Raw genomic sequence first — 25,115 nt, 5'->3', positions numbered from 1 at the left:
AAACATTTCCTGATTAAAAGCAGCTCCAGCTATGATGAACAAGGCAGGCTCTAGCTAATCTGAAAAACTAATTGTTCTGTATTGGTATCCAGCAGAAAATTACAGGATAAAAAATAGCTGAAAGCCTCCCGTTGTCATTTGGTATTTTTTCTGAACCTAACTGGGAGAGAGGCTGCTTGGCCACTTCCAGGGCCTTCCACCAGCTGGGCTGATTAGCCCAGGATCAGTGTAACTTCCCTTGCCTGTCACTGGGGGCACTTGCTGCCAGCTGAGCACACTCACACGGACAATTAGCAAGGCTCAGCCAACATGTGATAACTTGTTAAACTGCAGTAATGTTTATTTTTCCTTTCAAGCCTCACACTAAGAAGCAGTGTGAAGCAAAAGAGGTTTCGAGAAATAAATGAAGGAAATCTGTGCTGTAAAGTAAAAACCAGGAGCTTTTCTTTTTCCCCCCAGCTTGCATGTGGACCCTGATAGAAAACCTTGCAAAGAGACTTGTGAGTGAAGACTAGTCAGCTTGCAGTTCTGTACAGAACTTCTTCTAAGAAGTGGAAGTTACAGTAAAATTATCAGAACACTTCTATCTTAGGCCTAAACTAAAAATAAATATATACTATACATATATAAATATATAGGATCTATAATCCCCTTACAATATCTATGTTGAATTCAGTAGATACACCAGAGTACTTATTCCAATACAGTTAAATTAGATGAGTTCCTTATTTTGGCCATACATCACTTTTTAAAATGAAATAGAAAAAAAGGGTGAAATACATTATTTAATACTCATTTATCATCTCTTATTAGAATTCTGTCATTGTGCCCTACTATGGGAACATACAAATTCTGTGCATTTTTGTGAGAGTACTAATGAGAGTACTATTTCAGAGTACTCTGACTCCGAAATAGTTTTAGTTTCAGTGATAGGTATGAAAGTTACTTGAAATCAGCTTACAATTAGCCAAAATTCTTAATGTTGTGATAATAACTGTAACAGGATTGTAACTAAATGTTTTGGTATGGCAAAAAAAATGATGCATCAGAGCTTGTCATTTTATTGGCAACAACCAACACACTCCTTTCCTTACTTTCTTCATATTGCAGGTACAATTTAGGTTTTTTATCTAAGTCAAAACTGAACAAGCTTCTTCATTGTCAGTGGACACAAACAGAAAAAACTTTCCCCTAAAAAAATCCCACCCAAACCCCATTTTCCATTATAACAATTTAATTGCATCACGTAAGGAATTAAGGTATTAATGAACTGAGAGTTAAACCATCCAAGAAAGGTCTTGCTAGAAGGTAAGTTGAAGTGAAATAAAATGAAAATTTTCATTTATGAATGCAAGGCTTAACATCAAGCTTCCAACAGTGAAACCGGTGAGACTGTTTCCTCCTCCATCCCTCTCTTTTAGAAACATCTCTTTGTAAATGAACACAAACTAACAGAAGAGGTAACAATGTGGGGGAAAAAACCCTCCACAGCCAACAAAACCAAACCCAAGAAGAAGGAAAAAGGTCCCCCTCTTATACTTGCACATTTGCTTAAAATAAATGTTTGCTGAAGTTTATGAGCCAAAAATCAAAACAAATTCCCCTCAGCACTGCCAACGTGTTTATTGAATCACATGACTGGGAACGGAGCCAAGCCACCTCAAACTGCTGTTCCTGTGGCATAAACAAACCTGAAACTGGAATAAAAGGGGCACGAGGCACTCAGCTGTTCAAATTAGATAAGGCAAACTCACACTTGTCGTGTAAGCAGCTTCAGGGTCATCCTCCAGCACTCGTGACAGACCAAAATCGGAGACTTTGCACATGAGGTTGCTGTTGACCAGGATGTTCCGTGCTGCCAGGTCCCGGTGCACGTACCCCATGTCTGAGAGGTACTTCATGCCAGAGGCAATCCCCCTCAGCATTCCGACCAGCTGGATGACTGTGAAGTGGCCGTCGTGCTTCTGCAAGGAAAGGTGCAAGTTCAAAGAACACATTCATTTCATTCTAGCGATGTTAACGACAGCTCTTATTTAAAACACATTTATAACCCAGCCAGCCAACATGCTTGTTTTTTCAAGTATTTGACTTGGTCTGCAGTGCATGCCATCTCATCTCCCATTGTGCAGTTTATCCCCATTTTCTTCCATATTTTCACACATTCCACAGTCTTCCTGCTGACAAAATTGAACATCTTTTATAATAGGTTACTAAGAACACCTTCCCCAAACACTGTTTTTTAGTACAAGAATGAGAAAGCACACAAAAATCCTCTCTTCATTTTTTACTCTCTGGCCTCAGGAAACAAAGAACCCTCTTTTTATTATCTCAGCCTTGATTGTCTGCATTGAGGTACTGCTGCTACCTCACTTTTTTTGCTTTTTTTGGGGAAGGTTTCTTTGTTTAAAAAAAAAATCCCAGAACAGCCCGGAAAAAGTCTGGAGCTTTATCTCATGTTTGTTCTGCACCTAACACCATATAATCTCTGAATACTAGATTAAAAAGGAGATTTGGGCTGAAATTCAGGGGTTATTCCAAAGCTTTTCCAAAGTCTTCCTGGAAGAAAGCCCTTAAGCACAGCCCCATGAATGCAGTAAGCTGCTTAACTCCTATTGGTGTTGAACATGTAAATAAGAGTTGTGTCATTAACCACACTTGTCCAGCTGGTCAGTCTTTCTGGGCCTCAGTTTCCCCATCTGCAGCATTAAAGTTAACATTTCTTTGTGTCCTACATCAGACAGCTCGTGAATTATGTAGCAGTGGGAACCAAGTGAGTACATGTATAGAAATGTGATTATGGGCTCTTTGCCTTTTTTAGGTCTGCCCTGTCTACCATTTACAGCAGACTGCTTACGGGATTATTTTTGTGACCTCAGCTGGCAGACATTTAGCTTCTCATGGATTATTCAGTGAGCCAGGCTTTTATGTTAGGAGGAACAGCCAAACAAAAACAAACAACTCTCTCCTGCAAGCAAGTTAACTTTTCATTTTCTCCTCCAGCACCTTTAGCATTGGGCAACAGAGAAGTAGCAATGTTCTGATCAGCATTCAAGACACTTCTACTGCTTAGCTGGTACATTTAAGCAAGATGATTTTTTGTAGGGGAGAGGCTTACAGTAAATTCAGTAAATTAATTAGATTCACCAAAGCAACAGGCTGAACTGTATAGATATGCTTAGCTTTATCCCTGGTCAGCAAAGTATTTCAGCATTTCCATAATGATTCAATGGTTTGGGGCCTGTATTCAGCTCGTCAGGATATAAATATTTAAAGAATAAATAAAAGAAATCCAGAAAGAAAATGGTAAAAGGAAAATACCAACACATTTTGTCAGCTAGAAGACCTCACAGGCTCAAAACACAAGTGTGATAACCAGACATTTTACAGAAGGCCATCCCCTCTTGTGAGCCTATGACATTCCTTATCACAGGACCCTACCACAAGAATAAGGGTTATTTCAGAGTCCAAAATATACCAGTGACAGATATTTTAAATAAAAACATTCCATCTAGCAATTAAGATAATATTCTTAAATGCTTTAAGCCTCTTTGATAAAGGAAGGAAATGGACTTTATCCAATGCTTTATGTAATGAGGCCACACAGGATTTGGGTTTTGCTTTTCATTTAATACTTCTAAATGTTCAATTGATTTAAAAATTATGAAGCTGGCTGCCAACAGTTAATACTCTTCACACCGTGTATGGATAACTCTTTTTTAGCTAACTGTAGAATTAGGATTTGGAACAAAGTGCCAGCACCTGACTTTTGCAAAATGATGGATCAGGTCTCTCCCACCTCCACAACAAAACACCAAACAAAACCAGCCCCCAAACCTCTAGATTTCACCTCCTGCTTATCTTCCTTAACAGCTCCATTCTTTCAACAAAGCTCGGATTCATCTGCAACACCTCTCTTAACCTTTTGTCCTCTCACATCACAAGCATTCCTTCCTTCCTTTTTTAATTTCTGCTCTTTCAAACCTAGACCATGCTTGATTAATTTTTCATAAAACATAACCTTTTTCTGCTCTTTCCAATTCTCAGTATTTGCCTTAGCAGTATAGCAGTAATGCCTGAGTTTAAAACAATCTCATGCTTTTGCCATTCTCTCCCTCCTTTCAAATTTCTTTCGGCTTCTGCCTTGACGAAAAAAGTTCAAACTTATTATCTTCACCTTTGAAGAAATGACAGACCTGCTAACATACGACTTGCAATTTTATTCTGTCCTCCTTCTCCCTCTACATATTTCTCCAAATCCTCTACTGCATCTGTTTTCCTCATGCTTGGTTTTATATTGTTTCACTGCCAGCCTTGCCATCGGAACAGCTACATTTTTTCCCACCAGCAAAACAGTCTTCCCTCTCAAGTCTCTTTTTAATCACTTCTGCATCTGTTTCTGCGCCAGTTGTGTTCCCGCACAATCTATAAACTGTTACCCTTCAATATATCCAAATATCTGATCTGGATACAGACTGTGGCCATACCTAACCCTTGGAAAATTCAACTAGTTTGATAAAATTATTGCAGATATGAATCTGGCCCCCGTATCGTCAGCATGTGTAAATCCCCAGGTACAATCCTTTGGCAACTTTCCATTATCTTGTTTCATTTGCTTGTTGTTTAGGGACATAAAACACTCATCTGAGTGATAGGGTGGTTTTTACTCAGGGCTTTATTCTGATTCCCATAGCTTAGATTTGAAATATGCTTCTGATAGGATTCCCACTGGGCTCTTAAGGGTGTTAATCAATACTGGCAGCCATTCAGACCTCAGTGGACTCACCACATTTATCCTATCATTCCATTAAATTTTAATCAGGCTTTAATGGCTTTACTAAATAAACTTTTCTCAACAGCTGAGTATAGATGCAATGTCTGAGTAGTTGCCACTGCATTTATGCAGCGGTGCAAATGCCCTGAAAAAAAGCATTTTCATTCAGCTACAGTTGGCTTTTGAAAACCTTATGTAAGTGAAATATTCTCCTCCTGTTACAGACCTTTCACCACAGCACTATCATTCCATTAAATTTTAATCAGTTCCTTTAATGGCTTTACTAAATAAACTTTTCTCAACAGCTGAGTATAGATGCAATGTCTGAGTAGTTGCCACTGCATTTATGCAGCGGTGCAAATGCCCTGAAAAAAAGCATTTTCATTCAGCTACAGTTGGCTTTTGAAAACCTTATGTAAGTGAAATATTCTCCTCCTGTTACAGACCTTTCAAGAGCACTGACATATAATGGGGTTGGTCAGTTCCTGCAGGGGAGGAAGGATGATATCCAAAGTTTCTCTCATTCCTTTTTACCTTCTAGTTTCCAGCTCCAGCGTGCACTAGTTCAGTGCTTTTCTACAAGCCCATAGAAATTTTCTTCTAGAGAAGGTTTTTTTTCTATTTTACTCTTCAGTAACCCTTTGAAGGCTTGGTCACTGGATTTTTCTGTATTGTTTCTAGACTTCAATCTATTCTAAAGTCCAGTTTTTTATTTGACATATAATTCAAAGCACTTTTATGCCCTTATGCTCTAAGAAATGTGCAGGATTTGCTATAGGTCTAAATATTTTACTGCAGATTATTTACATCTTATTTTACATGGAGAATAGCATTGAAAATGATGTGTCTGTGACTAACTTAGATCATACTCACCAGTGGCAGATCCTACTGGTCACTGTGTGAAAGATGTAGTTTTTGCTATGCATTTCTTGTTACTGTTCTACCATGCAAAGAAAATTGTAAGATTTTATCAGCTTAAATCTTCCAAAATTCAAGTTGCAACTTGGTATTGCTAGGCAGTATAACCCATGTTTCATGCTATCATGTGTAACACAGTCAGGTTTATATTATTGGCATGGAATGAGGTCAATTGATAATTTCTTCTTTAGTCAACAGTTAACAGAGTTCCATGCAGATTTAATTAATTATTATTAATAGGTTTTATTAATTCAATTAAATGTAATTACTCTAGTTCATTTTAATTGCTAATGAGTGATCTTAATTGACTCTTCAACCATTAAAAATACGGGAAATCTTTATATTATTCAAAATATTTGCACGATGAACCCCTTCCAAGGTTTATTATGAGATGCAAAAACTGCCCTCTATTCTGGACAGCACAGCAGTAGTAGCCTTGGGGTCCTGCTTTCCTCACTCAGCTACAGCAACAAGGAAGGGATGTCCTGGAATAATCAAGTGTCTCTGCCCACACTGGTGCACTGGAATACAGCTGACACAGAGTCACAGAGGTGGAAGGGACTTTGAACAGGGAATAAATCATCTCTTCACTCTGTGTCATTCCTGACATGCTTTTCTAACCTGCACTTAAAGACTATCAGGGCCATTAGTTCTTATCCTATACCATATTTTGAATAAGATGCCTCCCTTGAGCAGGGGCTTTGACTGGCACAGATTGCAATTCCTCTTTGCAACTCTTTCATATGCCCACCAAGACTAAATATCTTTCTTGCCCCTTCCTTTGGGCTTCACACCGGGTCAGTCCACACATCTCATCTTCTTGGCAACTATTCTTTTTGATTTTGTTGTGGACTCTTTGTTCACCTCCTCCATACACTTCCTGAAGAATTAAGGTCCAAACAAGAGAGTACTCTGAGTCCTCATCAATGTAAAGGGAGAGAAAAATTTACTTCACAGGTCTTGCAGGGGATACTCTTCTTTCTAGTTTCCAGGGTGCCATTTGCATTTGTCACAGCAATGCAAATGCCCCTGACCTATTGCAAATTCCAGAGTAATTTCTTTCAGCAGACTTCTGTCTGAACACTTATTCTCTGTTCTCTATTCTAGAGCTGATTATTCCAGCCACGGTGGAGTATTGTACCATTGTCCTTACTTATTTCTAGTTAGTTTTAAGCTAATTAGTTACTAAATTATATCTTAAAATTGTTGTGATTTTAAATTCTAGCTCTATCCTGCTGTCTGCCTGAGTTCCTACTCATCTTTGTATTGCCTGAAAATTTCAAAGTTTAGTTGCAGTCTCAGGATCCAGAAGTTTAATAAAAATATGGGAAAACACAGGCTGCAGAACAGCTCCCCCCCATATTTCTTTCCATCCAAATTCCATTCCCTCAATACAGAATGTTGCCAATACAGTGTCCACCAGCAGAAGTTTCATGAAGACCATATTTCTCCAGCTTCTCATCAGGATCTCATGGGAGAGTTTTCCAGCCTTACTGAAGTCAAGGTTTAGGAGATCAGCTATCTCTCCCATCCTCACAAAGCCTGCACCCTGTTACAAAAGGAAACCAGACTGTTTGACGGAATTAGTTCTTGACAAATCCATGTTGGCTCATACTTATCTCCCTGTTATCTCTAAGGTGCTTATAAATACTTTTCTGATAATTTGTTCCAAAAATCTTTCAGCAGTTGACATTAAGCTGACTGGCCTGTAATTTCTTAGCTTCTCTTTTCCCTTCTTTTAAAAGACATTAATGACACTGGCTCTGTTCTGATCCTCTGCTTTCTTATGTATTCTTGGCAAATTCATAAGGAAGGAGCACACTGAAAGAGTTCACATTACCTATAAAATTATTTTTACCTTCAAATACAAAACAGTTTTTAATAAACTTCTTGTTGCTTGGTAGTAAGAATATCTACAATATTTAATGCCTAAGTAAAAATATCTACATATTTAAAATAGGTATTTATGAATGAAATTCTCACAGCAGTATCAGAAATACTGTTTTCTACCTCCCTTTAGCAGGATAAAACATTGCTTGAGAACAAATTTTGGCTCTGTAGCATCAGCAACAGCTTCTCTTAGATCACACGTTGCTTACAATTTCACTGTTAAGGTAATGCATTATTTCAAGTTTACTTTCTAATTGCTCAATCTGATTTTGGTTCAGGAAAAAAAAGAATTATATCAGCAGTTTCCAGTGCAGGTTTTCTTCTTTACAGAGTCACTTTTGAAAGCAAAGTGCCCTCTTTTTCTTGCCAGGAAGGAATGTGCCTCCAATAAATAAAAGTGCACACGAATGCTGAGTGTGAAGGCAGAAGAAGGAATATTAGTTATGAGCTCTAATGTTGCTGCCTCTCTGAATGCACATAAATAATAACAGGAACCATTAAAGTTAGGGAAAGCCATCTGGCTTCTTTTCCCCAAAGCTGACTCTGTCTAGTGAGGCCATTTTAGATGGATATACAACATGCACTTTACAACATCGTTTTGTGGAACTTGCTAAAAGTCTTAATTTTTCTCTTTTCTTCCTTTCCCCCAAACTTGCTAAATGGAAGTGTCTGCTGTAGCAGCTAAACTGTAGTTGAAAAAAGGGTGAGCCTGATAGCAAAACTGCTCTGAGAATAACTTCATAATGATTACTGCAAGAAACAGCAATATATCATAATATTTTCTCCATCTAGTAACACTTATCTTAGCCTCTGCTAGACTTGCCTCGAGGAATTAAAATTTTGGGCTGGATCCCAGGCTTTCGTTTGCTGTACACTCTGCTGCAGTTAGTGCTCTCAGGGAACTAAGCACATTTCTTATAAACTCTTTGAAAGAACAAAATACATGATTTTCACCTACTATGCATGACTGTAAATTAACTTTTTTTTAACAAGTATTTTAGTTCTCTGAAGTGAATGGAAATGTGTCAGTCACAAGTTTTCAGGCGGGAAAAGGAGCTTTACGGTGGCAAGCAGTAACAATGAAGAACGCAGGACAACCCTGTGATTGCACCAGGTAAATTACACCTTTCTCCTCCAGCTCTGAGATTCCCAAAACTGAGCCAGATTGGAGCATCTTTCAAACCTAAACATCTGTCTATTCAGTGAAAATGCTGCAGAACCTGAGGAGCTTTCTTTCCCACACTGATCCCTGGAGAGTGAATTCCCTTCCTTATGAAGAAGGTGAGCAAGTACAGTGCAGTGGATAGGCCTGATGGATTATTTTAATGTCGGGTTGCCACAGAACCTGCTGCAATACCACAAGTTCCCATCTGATTAATATTGCTGTGGCCCTGGTTCTCACCTCACTGCACGACTATTGCCAGCACAGCTTGGACACTGAGCAGTGACAAAGCACTGACAGTTTCTGGTGGTCTTCAGCTGCAGAAAAATATTGAAAGAAGTTCAGTACCCTGGTGATAGAGGTTTTTTTTGTCCATTTTACGTGATGCTATGTAGCCAGCCACAAACATCCCCAAAAGGCACTTTCTAGATGTGTTCCTTTTCTGTGGTTTAAATCTGTGCCCACACTTCGTGATGCACAAGGAGGGTGAGTGCAGACCAGAGGCAACATAAAGCTCTCCAAGTGTCATTCTTGGCAACTGAACCCAACAAGCAGTAGCCCCCTCAGGCACACAAGCCACCTGGCCTCCTAATCACCCTGTATTGTCCATGAGTGGCTAAATCCAATTATTTTAGCCAAGAATGGCCCTTTAAATAGAGCTGTGAAAACAGCAGATGATATTTAACTCATAATAGAGTAAACTCTATAAATCTGTGAGCCATAGATTTAGAGAGTGGGCTAAGTGGGGGATGATGTGTCAGGGTGAAAAGAAAAACCTCAGGGAAAGGGCTTTTGTAGGAATTATTGCAATCATCTGACAGGGCAAGGCTGAGGAAAATGTTGTGGTTCCAGCACAAACAGAGAGGGAGTGAAACTGGGATTTGGACCTGGGTTCTATTACTGGATCACCCTCTGAAGTGCTGCATAGGTTTCAGTCCAATGTAGCACTCATCACCATTTCTCCTGCACGAAAAGAGACTGCATTTGTGTCATGTATGAAGACTGCAAGATCATCAAGCAGTGGCTCAAACCCCATGTGATTTACCTCGTCATGGCCATGCTCAGAGGACAGACAATTCCAACAAACAGCAGGGGCAAACTGCCAAAATGCTCACTATAAAGGTTTTGTGGTGGTTTTGTTTGTTTGTTTTTTTTGTTTGACTACTCCTATCCTAATTACTAACCACATCTTTCTATCAATACAGATAGCTGCCCTTTCAACCCTCCTTGTCTTTATTACTCTCCTCATGTGCTTGCAGAGTAAGTGATTGCTAAAATCTCCATGACACAGGCAGGTGAATAAAATGTGTCCCATCCAAAGTCTGTGTGTGAAACTGGTAACAAGAAATTGTACCTGGATCTCCTCAATTTCCCAGTATTAGCCACTTTCTTTCCAAGCACAGATTACTTCTATCTGGCAGCTGTTGGAGTAATATTGAAAGAGGAGTGAGGTTCTAGCCCCTGAGGAAATACTAAGCTGGAAGCCCACATCCTTTTTCAGAGAAATCTCTCTGAGTGTTACCAGAAATGAACCCACATGAACCTTATTTCTGGTCAAAGAACCATTTTATTGATAGAAAATTTCAGGTGTACTTTTGTGGGATGATTAACTCACAAGCCTCAATCTTATATTTTTAGGGGGAAAAAAAAAGAAAAGATAACTGAGTTTCATCTTTTGGAAATGAGTTTTATATAATTGTAAAAATAAGGCAGTATTTCTGAGGAAAATTCAGTGTCAAGTGTCTTCAGCAATTTAGGATGTCTGATGATGCACAATCACTGTAATTAATTGCCATCATCTTACAGAATTGGTTCTAAGTAGCTGATGCCTTTCCACTAAGAATATATCTGAAGCATCTTCATATTGCAAATCTGTGCCAATTTTTTTTCACCCAAAAGCTGAAAGTTAGCAGCCAGCATACAGATATTTTGTGAGGTGGGGAAGACATGATTTAGCTGAGCTTGCTGTTAAATTCATACTAATAGCAGAAAGTAGGCGCTGCTATCTGTAAACCAGGGAATTAAAAGCTATTAAAGTTTCAGCAGTTAGGGATCAAGGTGGGGAGGGAGGCTTTACTTGGAGCTTGTGATTCATGGTGCAACCTGGACTGTCATGAAAGCAAATATCCCACCAAGGCTGTGAGGAGGGGGATGGCAAATGGAGTTCTTGTGGAACATCCTCGCATGGTTCATCGCAGAATCTCACTCTGAATTTGTAAGACTGATCTATTTTTGCAGGTTTTTGGAGGAAGGCAGTGAATATACCAGTGAATTTTTGCAGGTTGTGGTATGTGGGGAAATATTTCTTCTGGTGAGAAATGGATTGTTTTCGCCCTCTGTGTAAAAACACTGCACTGTTACAAGTGATCCTTTAAATAATAAGAAAGATAGACTATCTTATAAGCCCTTCCAAATCTCACAACATTTGTTATATTCACTGAATGCTTTTCATTAGGATTGCTAAAGATAAAGCCTTTCTGTTTCTTTGTATCTTCACAAAAGCTTTTAAAAGTGTGTACTTATATCTGCAGGACACAACTATTATTAATGAAGCAGCTGGATTTCTTTTTAAATAGGTTACTTTGCAGCCATTTGCTCTGCTAATTACTAACAGAAATGCTGACATATCTACAGTGCTTTGGGATGTTGAATACTATCTAAAGTACATTTTAAAAGCATTTTAGAAGAATAACCTGTATCTGAATTGTGAATTGAAACTGTAAAATAATACACATGGAAAACAGCTGCAGAAATTATTAGCTCACATTTCCCCCCAGCAGATTTGCTTCCAAGTATATCCCATGCAATGTGAGAAATATAACTTCACAGTAACATCATCATTTTGCTGATCTCAGTTTCTATTAAAGTATCCTAGTAAGTGGTAACTATTCTGATAAATGGATGCATGTGAAGAAAAACTGGGATATAGATATCACACCAGAGCAGTTCAGAGAAAGGTAATTCTCCTTCATGAATTATTTCAGTACTTGGTTTAATTCACTTTGTGAAATTCTGCACACACACACACACACACAAATGCACGGGGCAATATTTCAGGCCCAGACAAGTCTTTCTGGGGCACTGCTGAAAAATTAGAGACCATGGAAGCTGCAGGTACTCAAATCAATGGCAGTCTGTCTGCTGCAGATGGATAGAGAGATGAGCCAGAAAGGCAAGGGGGCTGATTTTTAAAGACTACCCATTTTGTAAGACATGGATGAGATCAAACGCTCCATAAAAATAACTTGATTTTGAGAAATCAGCAAATTCTCACCAAAACCTGTGGTCTGGCATGTCTCTGACATCATAACAGATATCTGTTGTGTGTCTTGATAACTAAAAATAAAAAACTGTTTGGGAGAGCCAGTGAAGAGGACAAGAAATGTAAGAGAAAAACCACTATGCAATAATCAAAACAAAAAGGAAGGGAGAACCAGTGTCTAGAAATAATGGCTCTGATGTACTTTCAGGGTGGTCTCCTCTGTTCCAGATGCTCTTCTCTTGTTGCTACCCCTTTACTCAACCAGCTGTCAAACAAGTACTGTCTGTATGACTTTCTCTCCCTCTCTCTGGTGTGTCTTCATAAAATGTTGGCTGTTTTCCCCTCCTGCTTACTCACTCTTTTCTCTTACCAATTCCTTCTTCCTGCTCCCAAATCATCCTTCTATCGCCACCACTTAGATTTTCACGCAGGTGTTTCCACAGCTCCTTGTTTAAGGTCTCTCCTTTGGAAGACCCTTTCAAACAAGTTCACAGACCCACAGGCCCCTGATCCCCTACCTTGAGCTTGCCCACAACCCCAAATTTACCATTCTGCAGGATGGCAATGGCAGGGCAGTGGGCAAGTGAGGGCTGGTGTTTACTTTTCATGACAAGTCTGAAATACTTGACTTCAAAATTATTCCCACAAGGTCTTATGACAGTGGGTCTCTGGAGCATTTCCAGGGGTTCTGTTAAAAAAAGAGACCACTTTAGGATAAGTTTAGCTTAAAGGGGAGGTCATCCTTTCCTTCTATTTTTCTAGGAAAAATTAAATATAATTGTGCCAACATATTACTCACATTTTCTGTAGCCCTTCTTTAATGTTTATTAGTGACCTTTGGGGGCTAATTAATACCAGGACATTTAACCCATGAACTGTTTTCTAATTCAATTTGTTAAATGCAAGTAACCATGAATAATTATAAATCAATTACTGAGTGTATTCTACACTGCACCAACCAAAAAAATCATAACAGAGTATTTTTGAAGGTGATTGAGAAAAATGAACCACCTCCATAAGACCAGGCATTTATCCTTCAATTTATCTTTTCTTTCACAAAAACACTTTTTGAAATACATTTTGCTAAAGTCAGGGACTACTTTTGTAGAAGAAATCAATTATATTCCTAAGTTTAAATCTTCTTCTTTCCCAGCCATGCTCTAATATATCACTGTACCTCAGAAATGTACCCTGGGGAGAAAGCTTCTATTCTTCACTAAAAATCCATGAATAACATTATGTAGAAATTAATTTGTGATAAATGATTTAAATCTTAACCTAGAATGGTGTCTTATTCAAATGTCATCAGAAAATGGCACCTCACCCGCAGAAAGGAGTCAAGGGATCCATTCTCCATGTATTCAACTACAATCATTACTGGTCTGCCTGCAAAACAGCAAAGAAACACATTAAGATTATGAACATATTATGGAGCTTTTATAATTTCATTTGTTATGTGCAGATTATTCACAGTGGTTAAATATGTTATGTATTTTCAAAATCCCCATTTATACCACAAACACAATAACAGAATTCCCTTACTCTCTAAGAATTATTTCCAATCTTTTTGTTTTTTTTTTTTTGGTGCTGGATTAGCTGAATGTTCGTCATTCACTCCAGTGTATTCTCCCTTAAAAAGGATCAAAGAACAGCCTGCTCCCTCCAAATAACAAATATTTTTGGAATATATTTAAGGCAAAACCCAGATATACATAACCCATGTCCAAGTAATTACAAACTCAGTGTCATAATTTTCCTCTCAAATTAAAATATCTCACTGACTTAAGACAAAGAAGACAGATAGAAGGGGATGTCACAAAAGAATCTCTCCTAGATTGGGTGTGTGTATTGGGTGTGTATAACCCAGCAAAACTCTGAATTCATCTGTTTGTAAATACACAAAATATACAGAATGTTACTCAAATCAAGACTTTGCTCAACTAGCTCAGTTTTCCTGTGAACATTTATGAATGAAAATTTACATTTCAAGGGAATAACAAATGGAGCTACTGAGCTTCAAAACAGTGCCCCTGCTTTCCTGTGGGTAATCCTTTGGCACTCCAAGCTTTCCAGAAAATCTTCTGTACGGTTCTCTAGAGGTCCAGAGGATCTCATTACAGCTTTTATGCTCCTTAGATTCATATCCTTCAACTTATTTGTATCCAACAACATGGATTTTAAATGCAACTATTAATTCTCCTACATTCTCTCACAAAATATTTCCCCCTCCAAAAAAATCTCACCTGTATTTCCTTTTGCTCAGACCCTAAGCAATCCCTCGGTTCCAGGGTGGCACCATTTCCAAATTGAAGTAGAATAACACCTTACATTTATTTCCTAAATTGTACCGAAACCTGAAAATAAACTTCTAAGCTGGGTACTGAACTAAATAGCATTTCACTGTTGCCCTTGAATAAACTACCACTCTAGAACTGTTTGACAGTAAAGAGCCAATCACCCTGCCAACGAGGCTGCAGAGCAACAAGTTTTTTAGAATGAATACAAAGGAGCCATTCTAATACACAGAAAACCAATGTAATGAAGAAGTATGTTAGTCAGATTGGGAAGGAGACAAAAAGTCTTAAAATTAAAAATCTTAAGATGGCAAATTTTTCTTTCCCTGAGAATGCCCATCTCTTTGGGGCTTGTGGGAAACCAGGGGTGACACTGTGAGTCTGCCATTTCACTTCCTCCATTCAACACTAACTGTGCCAATAATTTTCAAATCCAAAAGAAGACTCTTTAATCGCTTTTTTTCCCTCTGCCTCTCAAATTATGTTTGTGCTTTATTTGGATGAGGGGATGAGAAACAAACACAGTGTTCAGGTTGATAAAGCATAGAAGGGCATTTTGATTGTTCCAGCCCAACTGTCCATTGTTGTTCAGTTTGTTTAATAGTGAAAGTGTTTAATAAACTCTCCACAATATATACAATAAGCCACAGCCAGATATTTCTCCTGAGGTGTTACAGCTAACTTTCAATTTAAAAAAGGGAACCATTCATTTCTGTGTTCATCCCAGCAGGTTGACTTGGAGTTCCAGGAACCCCAGTGATGCTCATTCACATACTTCAGTCTAGTCTTTCTGTAGTTCTTCACAATATTTTCTCGTTTCCTCTACTGAAATTTGTGACTATTTCTGTGTTAGGCCTCATGTTTAGGTCCTCAATGAATAGAACAGTGCTTCATAGTGTTGGCACATATTTTTTCTGTGTGAAAATTTCCAGGTGCCTTAACAGTCTTTTTGGATAGCCTTTCAGAAGTGTGAAGAATTACCAGCTTCTTTTTATTTTAACTGAATGTTTAGTCTCAGCTGCAGATGAGCACCTGACACCAAATCAATTATATTCATCTGCATCCATTGGTTATACCCTGGTTTTGCATTATAAGCCTAAACGATACAACACTTTTAAGCTCTTAGATATCACAGCATTTTAAAAATTTATGTTTTCTTTTCTTCAGCTTGCTAATGATGACTAGCTGGATAGCCCATTCTCTTTAGTTTCAAGCACATGAATGACCTAGATTCCCTTACCTTTATCATTTTCTTATTGTCAAGGAGCTGACACCTCCACATGGAAGGAATATCCTATAATCTAAAGAAGTAAACCAAGGGCAGCCTGATGTTACAGGATCTTACTATATGCAGAACTCTCTCAAGTAAGTAGTAGTTTCTAGATTGTTGCAGACAATGGCATTTTTAAATAAATAAGGAGGTAAAGCTGGCTTTCAGATGGCATATTTGGCCAGGTATAAGTTAGCCAGAAATTTCTCTTTCTGGATAAATCAAAAACTAGAACACTTTTATGGAAAACTTACATTTGAATGGAATAACAAATGGAGCTACTGAGCTTTAAACAGTACCCTTAGTTTCCTGTGGGTAATCCTTTGGCAGTCCAGACTTTCCAGAAGCTCTTCTGTAAGGATTTCTAGAGATTCATGGTCTCTCATTATGGCTTTAATGCTCCTTAGATTCATATCCTTCAACACAACTTATTTTCACACTTATTTTTAAATGCAACTACTAATTCTCCTACATTTTCTCACAACATATTTGCCCTCCAAAAAAATTCCTACTGTATTTCCTTTTTCCTCACACCCTATGCTCCTATAAACTTCTAGGTTAAAGTAACTGTGACATGTATGCATATGCATTTACCTGGGGATTTAAATAGACTTCAGTATTTTTCACTGGATAATGCTTATGAGTTTTTAAACTACTCAGTGTGGTCCTTGAATGACTCGATGTGCCTTAACACAAAACCGGCTCTTCCACGTGGTAGCACAGGAATGGCAGGATTCACTAAATACACCAGAATAAGTAGCATTTTTCTTCAAACAGGCTGCTGTATATCAGGAGACATATCATATCATCAATAAATTTAGTCTCTTAGGCTGATAGCTCCCCACTGACTCAGTCTGTATCACTCAACACCCTTCCTAAATTTCAAAAATGAAACCGGCTCCATCCATCACTTGATTAGCTCAAGCAAAAGTCTTAAATCTGGATCTGAACACTGATCAAATAATCTTTTTTTAGTGTGACAGCACTTGATAAAAGTCATCCTATTTTGACTGCAAGTTTAATGTATCATTGAAGCTGTTTGTGTATCACAAGCTGGATCGTGACAGTCTATACAGTGAGACTTTCAGTCAGCACAGTGTTTGTCTTTGGAGGACCTGAACATCAAAAATGTCTCAGCTGTTGTTATGGTTGCTTGAAGAAATAGTAGGCTATAGATGACATTGGTTGATGTTACTTTCATTTTAACTGCAAAGAGCAGATATCATCCTTTATATCAAGGTACGATTTGAGTCCAGAAAAACTTGTCTGTGGTAAAGCTCCCTACAAACACAAAAAACTGCTTTTGTTTCAAAGAGGACTACAAAATCGACTTTGAAAAATAATACTGGGAGATTTCTGAACTACTGTAATGTTTGTCTCTAGACAAAGAGAAAAGACAAAAGGACTATTACTTAGATTATAAAAATTCATGTCGTTCTCAGGGTACTGAGAAAGATGAATTCCTCATCCTCAAAATGAGAACAGGAATGAATAAATGAGAGGAGGTCAGAGAAGTCTCTGAGACAGAGAAGCAATCTTTGATTATTTTATCCAGGGGTAGGCTAATGCAATGTTGGAAGGCATTGAATTATTATCCTAGGATTGCTTACACACACAAAACAAAGACAAGTTAAACAGGTTTAAGAACAAACAGCACTGGGATGCAGATGGGAGTTGGGACAACAATAGGAAGAACATCAGTGTCAAGATCCACAAAAGAGGAGGTGTGGAAAGAGGACTCTGAGAAAAGTGTCAGCTGAGGACTTGGAATCAAGGAGCTAAAGACTGCAGATGTTACTGGAGGAGAGCACAGAACTTCTTGTTTGAATTGGGGGAGGACAAAATAAAAAATATTTGAAAGTGGATTCAACAATCAAATCAGTCAAACAAACCAGTCCTGCAGCAGTTTTAGATACCTGACAGGGAGTATTGTGAGAAAAACCAGTTATAAAGCAGAGGAATTACAAAGTGTTCTGAGGCAATAGGTCTTAACCCCAAATATGGATTTTACATACTATGTATATCACATTCACAATTTGCAGCACATTAGTGTAACAGATTTATCATTTTACTACAGACTCAACAATATGAAATTGTAATCATGACACACACTGACACCACAGCCACATTCACTGCTTTCATATTTTTTTGTGAAACTATAAATATTCCCACCCCAGATGTGTGATACTGTCTAAAGCAGCTTCCCCTCCTTGCACAGGGAGTGACTGTGGCTCTGGCAGATCCATTTGAGTCCTGCTATCTCAGAAAGCCAGACTGAACACGCGAGAGCAACATCAGTGCCTGGAATGATGCAGGGAAAGACATGAATTAAATTTCTCAGAACTTAGCTGAATTTGTAGAAGGTGCAGGGGTTATTCATTGTTTTGATGCAACTACTACCTTGTTACAAGAGGCTGACTGGTTTTGACAACTTTCCCTCAGAAAGTTCTTCACTGGAATCCTCCCACCCAGCAATGCCATTTGAATAAAGCCAGTGTAAATGACAAACAATCTGTATTGATGTTTCAATCAACAGAACGTTTCAATCTTGTATTTTCCATTCATCAATCTGCTTGACATTTTTTTAATAAGCAGGAATGCAAAAAAGAAAAAAAAAAGAAAGTCGTACATTGCAGAATAATGTAAAATACTGATAATATCTAAAACTCACATCATATTTTTTATTTATGCATTTTTTCTCACAACAAAAAATTTTGATAGCATGTAATTTAATTGAGTGCTAGACTGATGAATAAGGAGGAGAATTTGAAGTGTCATATCAATGACAAAATATTCAGCTTGTTGTCTCCTGTTGTCATTTTAAATAATGCAGCAGAGCCTCCTTTAATGAATTTTTTATGTAAGATTAATCCTCCAAAAAGAATAGTTAGCACATGTTTCTTTTCTGCAGTCTCATAATGAAATCTTTAATGCCAATTATGGGAGTAGGCCTGTTAACATAAACACAGGATATTTATTCTTCCACTTAAAACAGCAAAGAACTGTTCTCTAGTTCCTATGAGAAAATCCTGCTCCATCAATTCTGCAGATCAGAATTCATGTGTCTCAGAAAAATCACCTGCTTATCAGGTATCTTTTCATTCCAAAGCCATGTTCTGCTTCTGGTTCCCCACTAACTTATCTCCTGCTAAAGCTGGAGAGATAAAACAGACTTAAACTCAGGGGCATACCCTTAATCTTGTGCCTTTCAGCACCTGGACAACAGACAGAGCACCCACAGGGAAACTCTGTCCCCCACTGGAATGCCCAGGGCTTGGAAGACATTCCTGGATCTCCCACTGGTTTTGTTCACTGCATATCTCTTCAAATAAGAGAACCACTTGCTATGGCACTGCAGCTTCTTCTCTCCTGCTGCTACTACTAATGCACTGATATGCACCAGAGGAGAATTAATTTCAGTGAATTAAAAAAAAAAATAAATCCCATAATACAAAATTGATGGAGGAAAAAAGAAAGAAAGAAAACTAAAGACTATGCAAAAAGCAATTGAAAAAAAATTCTGCTGGGTTTTATATTGTTAGTCCACACTAAGACACGTGAAGCCAATGGGACTTTTGCTGCAAGCCATCCCACTTGCACTACAGACTTACATCACAAAAGGTCCCTGACTAAGCAGCCTCAGAAAATAAAAATTGCAGGTCCAACCTCCTTCTTGAGACTTCAGGAGCCAGAAGAGTAAAAAGGATAGCACTAACATACATACATCCTGCTGCTATGGGAAATCACATAGATAAAGCTTCCTTATCTTGCTGTTAGTGCTCTTTCTATTTTCCTGTGTCCATACACCACTTATCATTAAAGTTAGTTCAGTAAAGGGAAGATACTTTTGCAAAATCAATAAATAACACAAAATACTTGAATGATCATAAGGTATTGTCTAGTTTTCAGTAAAGTATGGTCATACAGCTGTCACTGCCAACTGAAGAGAATGCATTCTATCAACACAATATTGTTGAAAATCTTGTTCTCTGTTTTTTTTAATGATATATTACTGTTTATTATAGATTATTTATTATATATTTTTTATTGTTTTCTGTAATTATATATTAAATACTTTTCCCTTTAACCCACTGGTAAGAATTTATGCCTGTTGGTGTGTTTTGGAATCCAGGAAAAGTCTGTGTGTATACTTATAAAATACTTTCTCAAATGTTCTAGCCCTCCCCTCCTGCTGCAACCAACACTGCGAGTGGTTCTTCTGGTTTCTCACATGACAAAAGAAGAATGTGCTTTGGACAACAGAATTTTTAGCAGCCTCTGTCATGTTGTTCCTGCAACCCTCAATTCACGTAAATTCTCCCAGTGGGCTTGCAAAAAATATTCTGGAAAATTTTGAGGAAAGAAAAGTGGAACTGCAAGGAGAAAGCAGTTGTGTTGTTCCCATGATTTATTTTCTGATTCTTGTCTTTCCCTGAGAGAAGCAAATGGAATGCAGTAGAGGGTAAAACCAGAAGAAAGAGTTTTTGTCGCTAGCCGGAGGTTGGGTACACGAGAGAGAAATAATGGCTAAAATTATGTTATAGAAATATATATTATAGAAAACAAAAACTGGCACAATTTTTCCCCCTGAATTTATAGTTTACAAACATATATCTTTGAAAAAAAAAGTTGATTACTCTGAGTTTCCATTTGTTGGGTTGTTTATCTGTGTTATCTCTTTCTGCATATTAATAAATATACAAACAATATGGATGAAGAAAGTTCCATTTTATTCCTGCTGCTTGTGAATACTATAAGCAGAAATAAAAAAAAAAAATACACCTTAATCATCAGGGTGAGATGTCTTTTCAGAATTCAGCAGTACAGATGGAAGAGAACAAGAGCTGATGTGTTGCAGCCCAGTTTTAAAAGCTGCCACATTAACTATTGCAAGTGCATCTAATGCACCTCTTTTGAGAGCCCTACACTATTTTTCAATAAAAAACAGAAAAATAGCTAACTGAATATAAACAAATAAATAAACAAATAACCTATAAACAGAAAAATGCATGCTATGTATGGTGAAAAGAGAAGAGGAAGTGACTTGGCTGAGGTATCACAAAACACAAGTCCTCAGGCTGCAAAGAAAAGCTGTGGGAACCACCATGTCTGCAAACAGGATGTACAAAGAGGCCTTGGCATTGCCTCCAAGCTCCTCTGATCCTTTGAGGGCACTGTGCCAGCCTGGGCCCTCGGGATAAACTGATGTACTTTAAAATGTAAAATGAATTATGACAGTTGCCCAACAACTTCCACGGATCGTTACAACAGGTGATGTTTGCTTCAAAATCTTGGTCGTGGGACTCTGGTACCCTGGAACCAGCCAGTCATCTCCACACCTTATAGAGACCACTCTGCACTGACTTCAAAGAGGTCTTAAGAGATGACAAAATCACAAGTCAGAAGAATGAACAGCGCTCAAGCATTGCATTTTTGACCATCCCATCTCAAATCCTTGGTTATTTCATCATGTTTTAAATGAAGAAATCACAACACTAAAGGCAGCATTTATCACTGGATAAGCAGGAGGGAGGAGATGGATTAGTTTCTTTACAAGAATAGGCAGTTTGTTTATGACCAGCCACAAAAAAATGTGGTCACTAAGTTTTAAATTAATTATGCTCTGGAGGAAGAAAACACCCAACTTTTTAATAGCACTGATTCTGTCATAAGCTTTATATTGCTTGAAATTTGACTTAGAACTCCAAAAATTCTGTCACTTTTGCTTTAGCACTGAGGCAGAGAATAAGAAAAAAAATTACTAATAAATAATAAATTCTTTTCAGGTGCAGTCTAAGAAAGATACTTTTGCCCAGTTGGATTAACCTCACTATTTTTATTATTGAATTTCAGCATATTTCACTTTTTCTAATGACATTTCACCCTTAAGTTACTCAGTGTTCATATCAATCTACATCCTCTTGTGGAAAGAGGAAGGGATGTTCTTTGGGTCAAAATTAAATACAGAGTGTGACTGCATCAATGATTACTTGCCCTGTTGACCCCAGAGCATGTAAAGGAATTCAAACAATGTGTAGGCTGTGTATTGGGAGCTTCTGCACTTCATGATACATAACAGATACTTAGAGAGTATAAGAAACCAATCTTACTTAATCTCTATTATGAATTTTCATATTATCATGTGTGTTGTATTTAGAAGTTATAAGCTGCAACATAAATTTGAAAATGAGCAGAATTTTAAAAAAGCATACATAATGTTACAGTGCTTTTGTGTTTTAATAGTATTACAGTTAAAGTATTACTTTAATCCTATTCTTAGGTGTCAGTTTTTTGTTTATTTGATACTGTGCCTGTTTACGAACTTTATAGGATTCTGACATGTCTTGCACTTCAGGATATCCTTTGAGTATTTTTTCCATTTAATATTTCAGCACACATGTCTTGTCCTATGTCCCTTTAGTCTACATGATGATTAAACTTGTAAGATCCTTCTGAGCTGTACAAAGCTGATGATCCACCACTCTTCCTTCATGAGAAAAGCATCATTTCTCATTTCCAGGTGTAGTGGAAGCCACATATCCACACCCCTGAAGTTTCTGAAACCCACAAAGGAAGCTTTGGTTGTAATAATGTGTGGAGTGCTAAATCCAAAATTAAGAAAAGAAATCATCATGAGTCAGGACTCCAACAAATAACATTATGCACTGGACCTAATGTTGGGATATTTTTGTGATCTCATGGGTTGTTTTTTCTTCCCTCTTTGAGGGTTTGTACCTTCAGGACGTGAAGGCACACATTCTCAAGCTTCTCCCTTCAAACTCTGATTTTGACCATCAACAAAAGTCAAGAGTTACAATGAAGGTGGGTCAAGCAGCAAATTTTAGATGGAGAGGTTTTTAGACAAGCATACACATTCTGAAGAAATAAGAAAAATATGGAAACTCACTGACACATGATGAATGAAACTAAAAGCATTCATCTCCCATAGCTTAACTCCCATAACTCCTGTCTCCCACTTCACAAAGACTAAACCAAGTCTGATTCTGTTTTTACATCCAATGCTTTACCACGGGACTAAAAAGGGAGTACATATTTTTTTTCTTTCATTTTGAAACAAAGAATAACTGTGTGTAGCTTATTTACAAATAATACACATTTCTCTGTGTATTCATCCTGCTCCTCCTGCTCTCCTCTTCAAATCTTTCTGGTCCTGTTAGTAATGAACAGCAGCTTGCTTCAATTCACGTGCTTCCTACAATAAATTGCCACATTTTCTGTTGCTGGACTTTTAAGAACATGTGACAGTAGTATAGATTATGTAAAAATGTCCACATATGCAAACGATTTTTTCTGAACTTCTAGGACTTAAATGTTTGGCATTGTTGGGATGACCATCTGAACATGAAATGAGCTATTTAGCAAGGGTGGAGAATGAAAAACCTCCTCTTATCACGTCCTGCACTAGAGCTTAATCCCAGTTCTCCAGTTCAAGCCAAACCCTAATTGATCAGCACAAAAAATGTTTCTACTTACTGCTCATCCTTACTTTGGTTCTGAAGTACTTCCTGCCTGCCTAATGGAAAAGTCCATGTACATTTGGACTTCTATTCTCAGAAAATATATGCCATTATGCATTAGCTGTAGGGTTTATAGGCTGGACATGCCAGTGAAATAGCAGAGAGGATAGAAGAATAAACTGAAAGAGCCATTTGGTTCAGATATCCTAGAAAATGCATATGCAATAGAAGAATCCATTTGTTAGTCACTGAGAAAGAATTAGCAATTTTCATTTAACGACAAATACAGCAGTGTAGGTGCTGGAATTCAGAGTAGGGGAAAAATGCATTAACTGGAAAAAAAGTTTCTTTTCTCATTATTGGAGTATCATAATTATAGTTGAATTTCACCATGTACAATTGCTCCTTGATGGTTCTTGTTGAGTAATTTCATTCAATAAGAGTCTGTCAATACAATTCTTTCAAATGTCAGTTTATACAATATCAAGAATAATGGGCTCACTCAGGTGCACCTGGAAATTGTAATAAAACATTAATTTTGGACAAAACTCATAATCATCTGGTTCAGTACTCTACAGTTATCTCTGAGTTTTTGAGGAGCTCCCTAGAATAAATGCAAACATTACAATCTATGTTATACAACAAGGCACAAATAACCAGGCAGTAAAGTACTGAGAAAGGAATATTCTCTGTATAATGTACTTTATGAGAAGACCTGTTATTATCTAGTCCAAGACAGGAGTGAGTAAACTGTTCTGTATCACTTCTACATTTCTGGAAAGTAAGTGCACCCTCATTTCTTGCATGCAATATATTTTTTGAGGTTCACAAGGGTGGATTGTTTTATCAAGCCTAATTTTTTTTTGCTTCCATTTTTCCTGGATAATTAACCATTGCAAATTAAGTGGTAGGAAATAACTGATGCTCATACTTCATTAAAAAGGTCACTTCATGATACTTTCACAGAAGATTGAGAGAGGTGCTCTGTGAATGAAACAGGGAACAAGGGTCCAGCTGCTGACCGTGGGGAGATCAGAGCAAGCAATGAAGGTCATGAATATGGCAAGAATAATTTTGATGGTTTTTCCCCCTTTCCTGCCAATGCAGTTTGACTGCTGAACAGCATGAAGGGATCTGGGAGGTCTGCTTAACAGGAACTTTTCCATAGTTTTTAACTATGAGCCTGACACTCATCTCTGGTTCTTGTCAATAAAAAAAAAAAAGAAACTCAGGAAAGGAGTTTAGCTTGAAAGGAACAGTAAGAGAAGTATTTGCTGTCCCTTCCTTTCTTTCCAGCTCAGCAAGCTTAACAACCTGTCTGGCTCTTCAAAGACAGCAGCACACTGTGAAGTTTTCTGTCTGTAACTTCTGCCAGACAACGGTGGGCAGGCATTTACACAACAAACCCGTTCCACATCGCTTTAATCAAGAGCTGCAGGAGTACACAGCAAGAGTAGTAACCTAAGAATTTCCTCAAAATGGAGCAGAGAACACTGTGCTGAGCTGGAACTTGAGGAAATAGATGCAGCAACTGCAATTTATCATTTGGGTTTTCACAACATATGTTTATGTGTGTGTGTGCAACAGGAAGGGCTAAGCTTCCATAGCTTATGCCAGTGTATTTATGATGATGAGTGTAACCTGCTAAGTGGTTTAAGAATTCTATTTAATATATTCAAGGTTATCACTTGACAAAAGAGTACTTATTATCCGTCCTGCATCAACTAAGTCATGTGAATTTGTACGGCTAACAGGTGGAATAACTAGAAACTAAGTAATTTGTGACAGAAATGATGGGTAAATCAAAAGGAAGCTATTGTCTGGAAATGGGCTTGTTTTTGTAAAAATCCAGGATGTATTTTGGAGGCCTGCTGAAAGCTTTGCTTCTAGTGAAACAGCTGTATAGTAGTGACAGACTTTCAATGTAACTATCAAATAGAAGCACTGTTGCTTTAGCAGTTATGTCTAGGCTTAAAAAAACCTCCATTTAAGGCAATCTATTTATGCAGAAAGATGTAATGCCCCATCCCAGCAGCATAAATTAATCCTTAAATTGGCTAATCTTTAAGT

At 37.8% G+C, this 25,115-nt stretch overlaps 1 protein-coding gene across 6 annotated transcripts in view; it reads right to left on the bottom strand.

Moving 5' to 3' along the window:
* LOC113988882 (ephrin type-A receptor 6) overlaps positions 1-25,115 on the bottom strand; it is a 441,232-nt gene that overhangs the window by 46,480 nt on the left and 369,637 nt on the right. For all 6 annotated transcript variants that reach the window (XM_027722867.2, XM_027722865.2, XM_027722870.2 and 3 more), the window contains 2 exons: positions 13,328-13,389; positions 1,755-1,964 (listed from right to left, as the gene is read on the bottom strand). In XM_027722867.2, coding sequence (XP_027578668.1) covers positions 1,755-1,964; positions 13,328-13,389 — 272 coding nt within the window. The remainder of the gene's footprint in view (positions 1-1,754; positions 1,965-13,327; positions 13,390-25,115) is intronic.

This window comes from Pipra filicauda, unplaced genomic scaffold (genome assembly GCF_003945595.2).
Source record: "Pipra filicauda isolate LSUMZ 115617 unplaced genomic scaffold, ASM394559v2 scaffold310_size866816_pilon, whole genome shotgun sequence".
NCBI lineage: Eukaryota > Metazoa > Chordata > Aves > Passeriformes > Pipridae > Pipra > Pipra filicauda.
The sequence above is the reverse complement of the archived record's forward strand: the minus strand, read 5'-3'. Positions and strand labels throughout refer to the sequence as shown.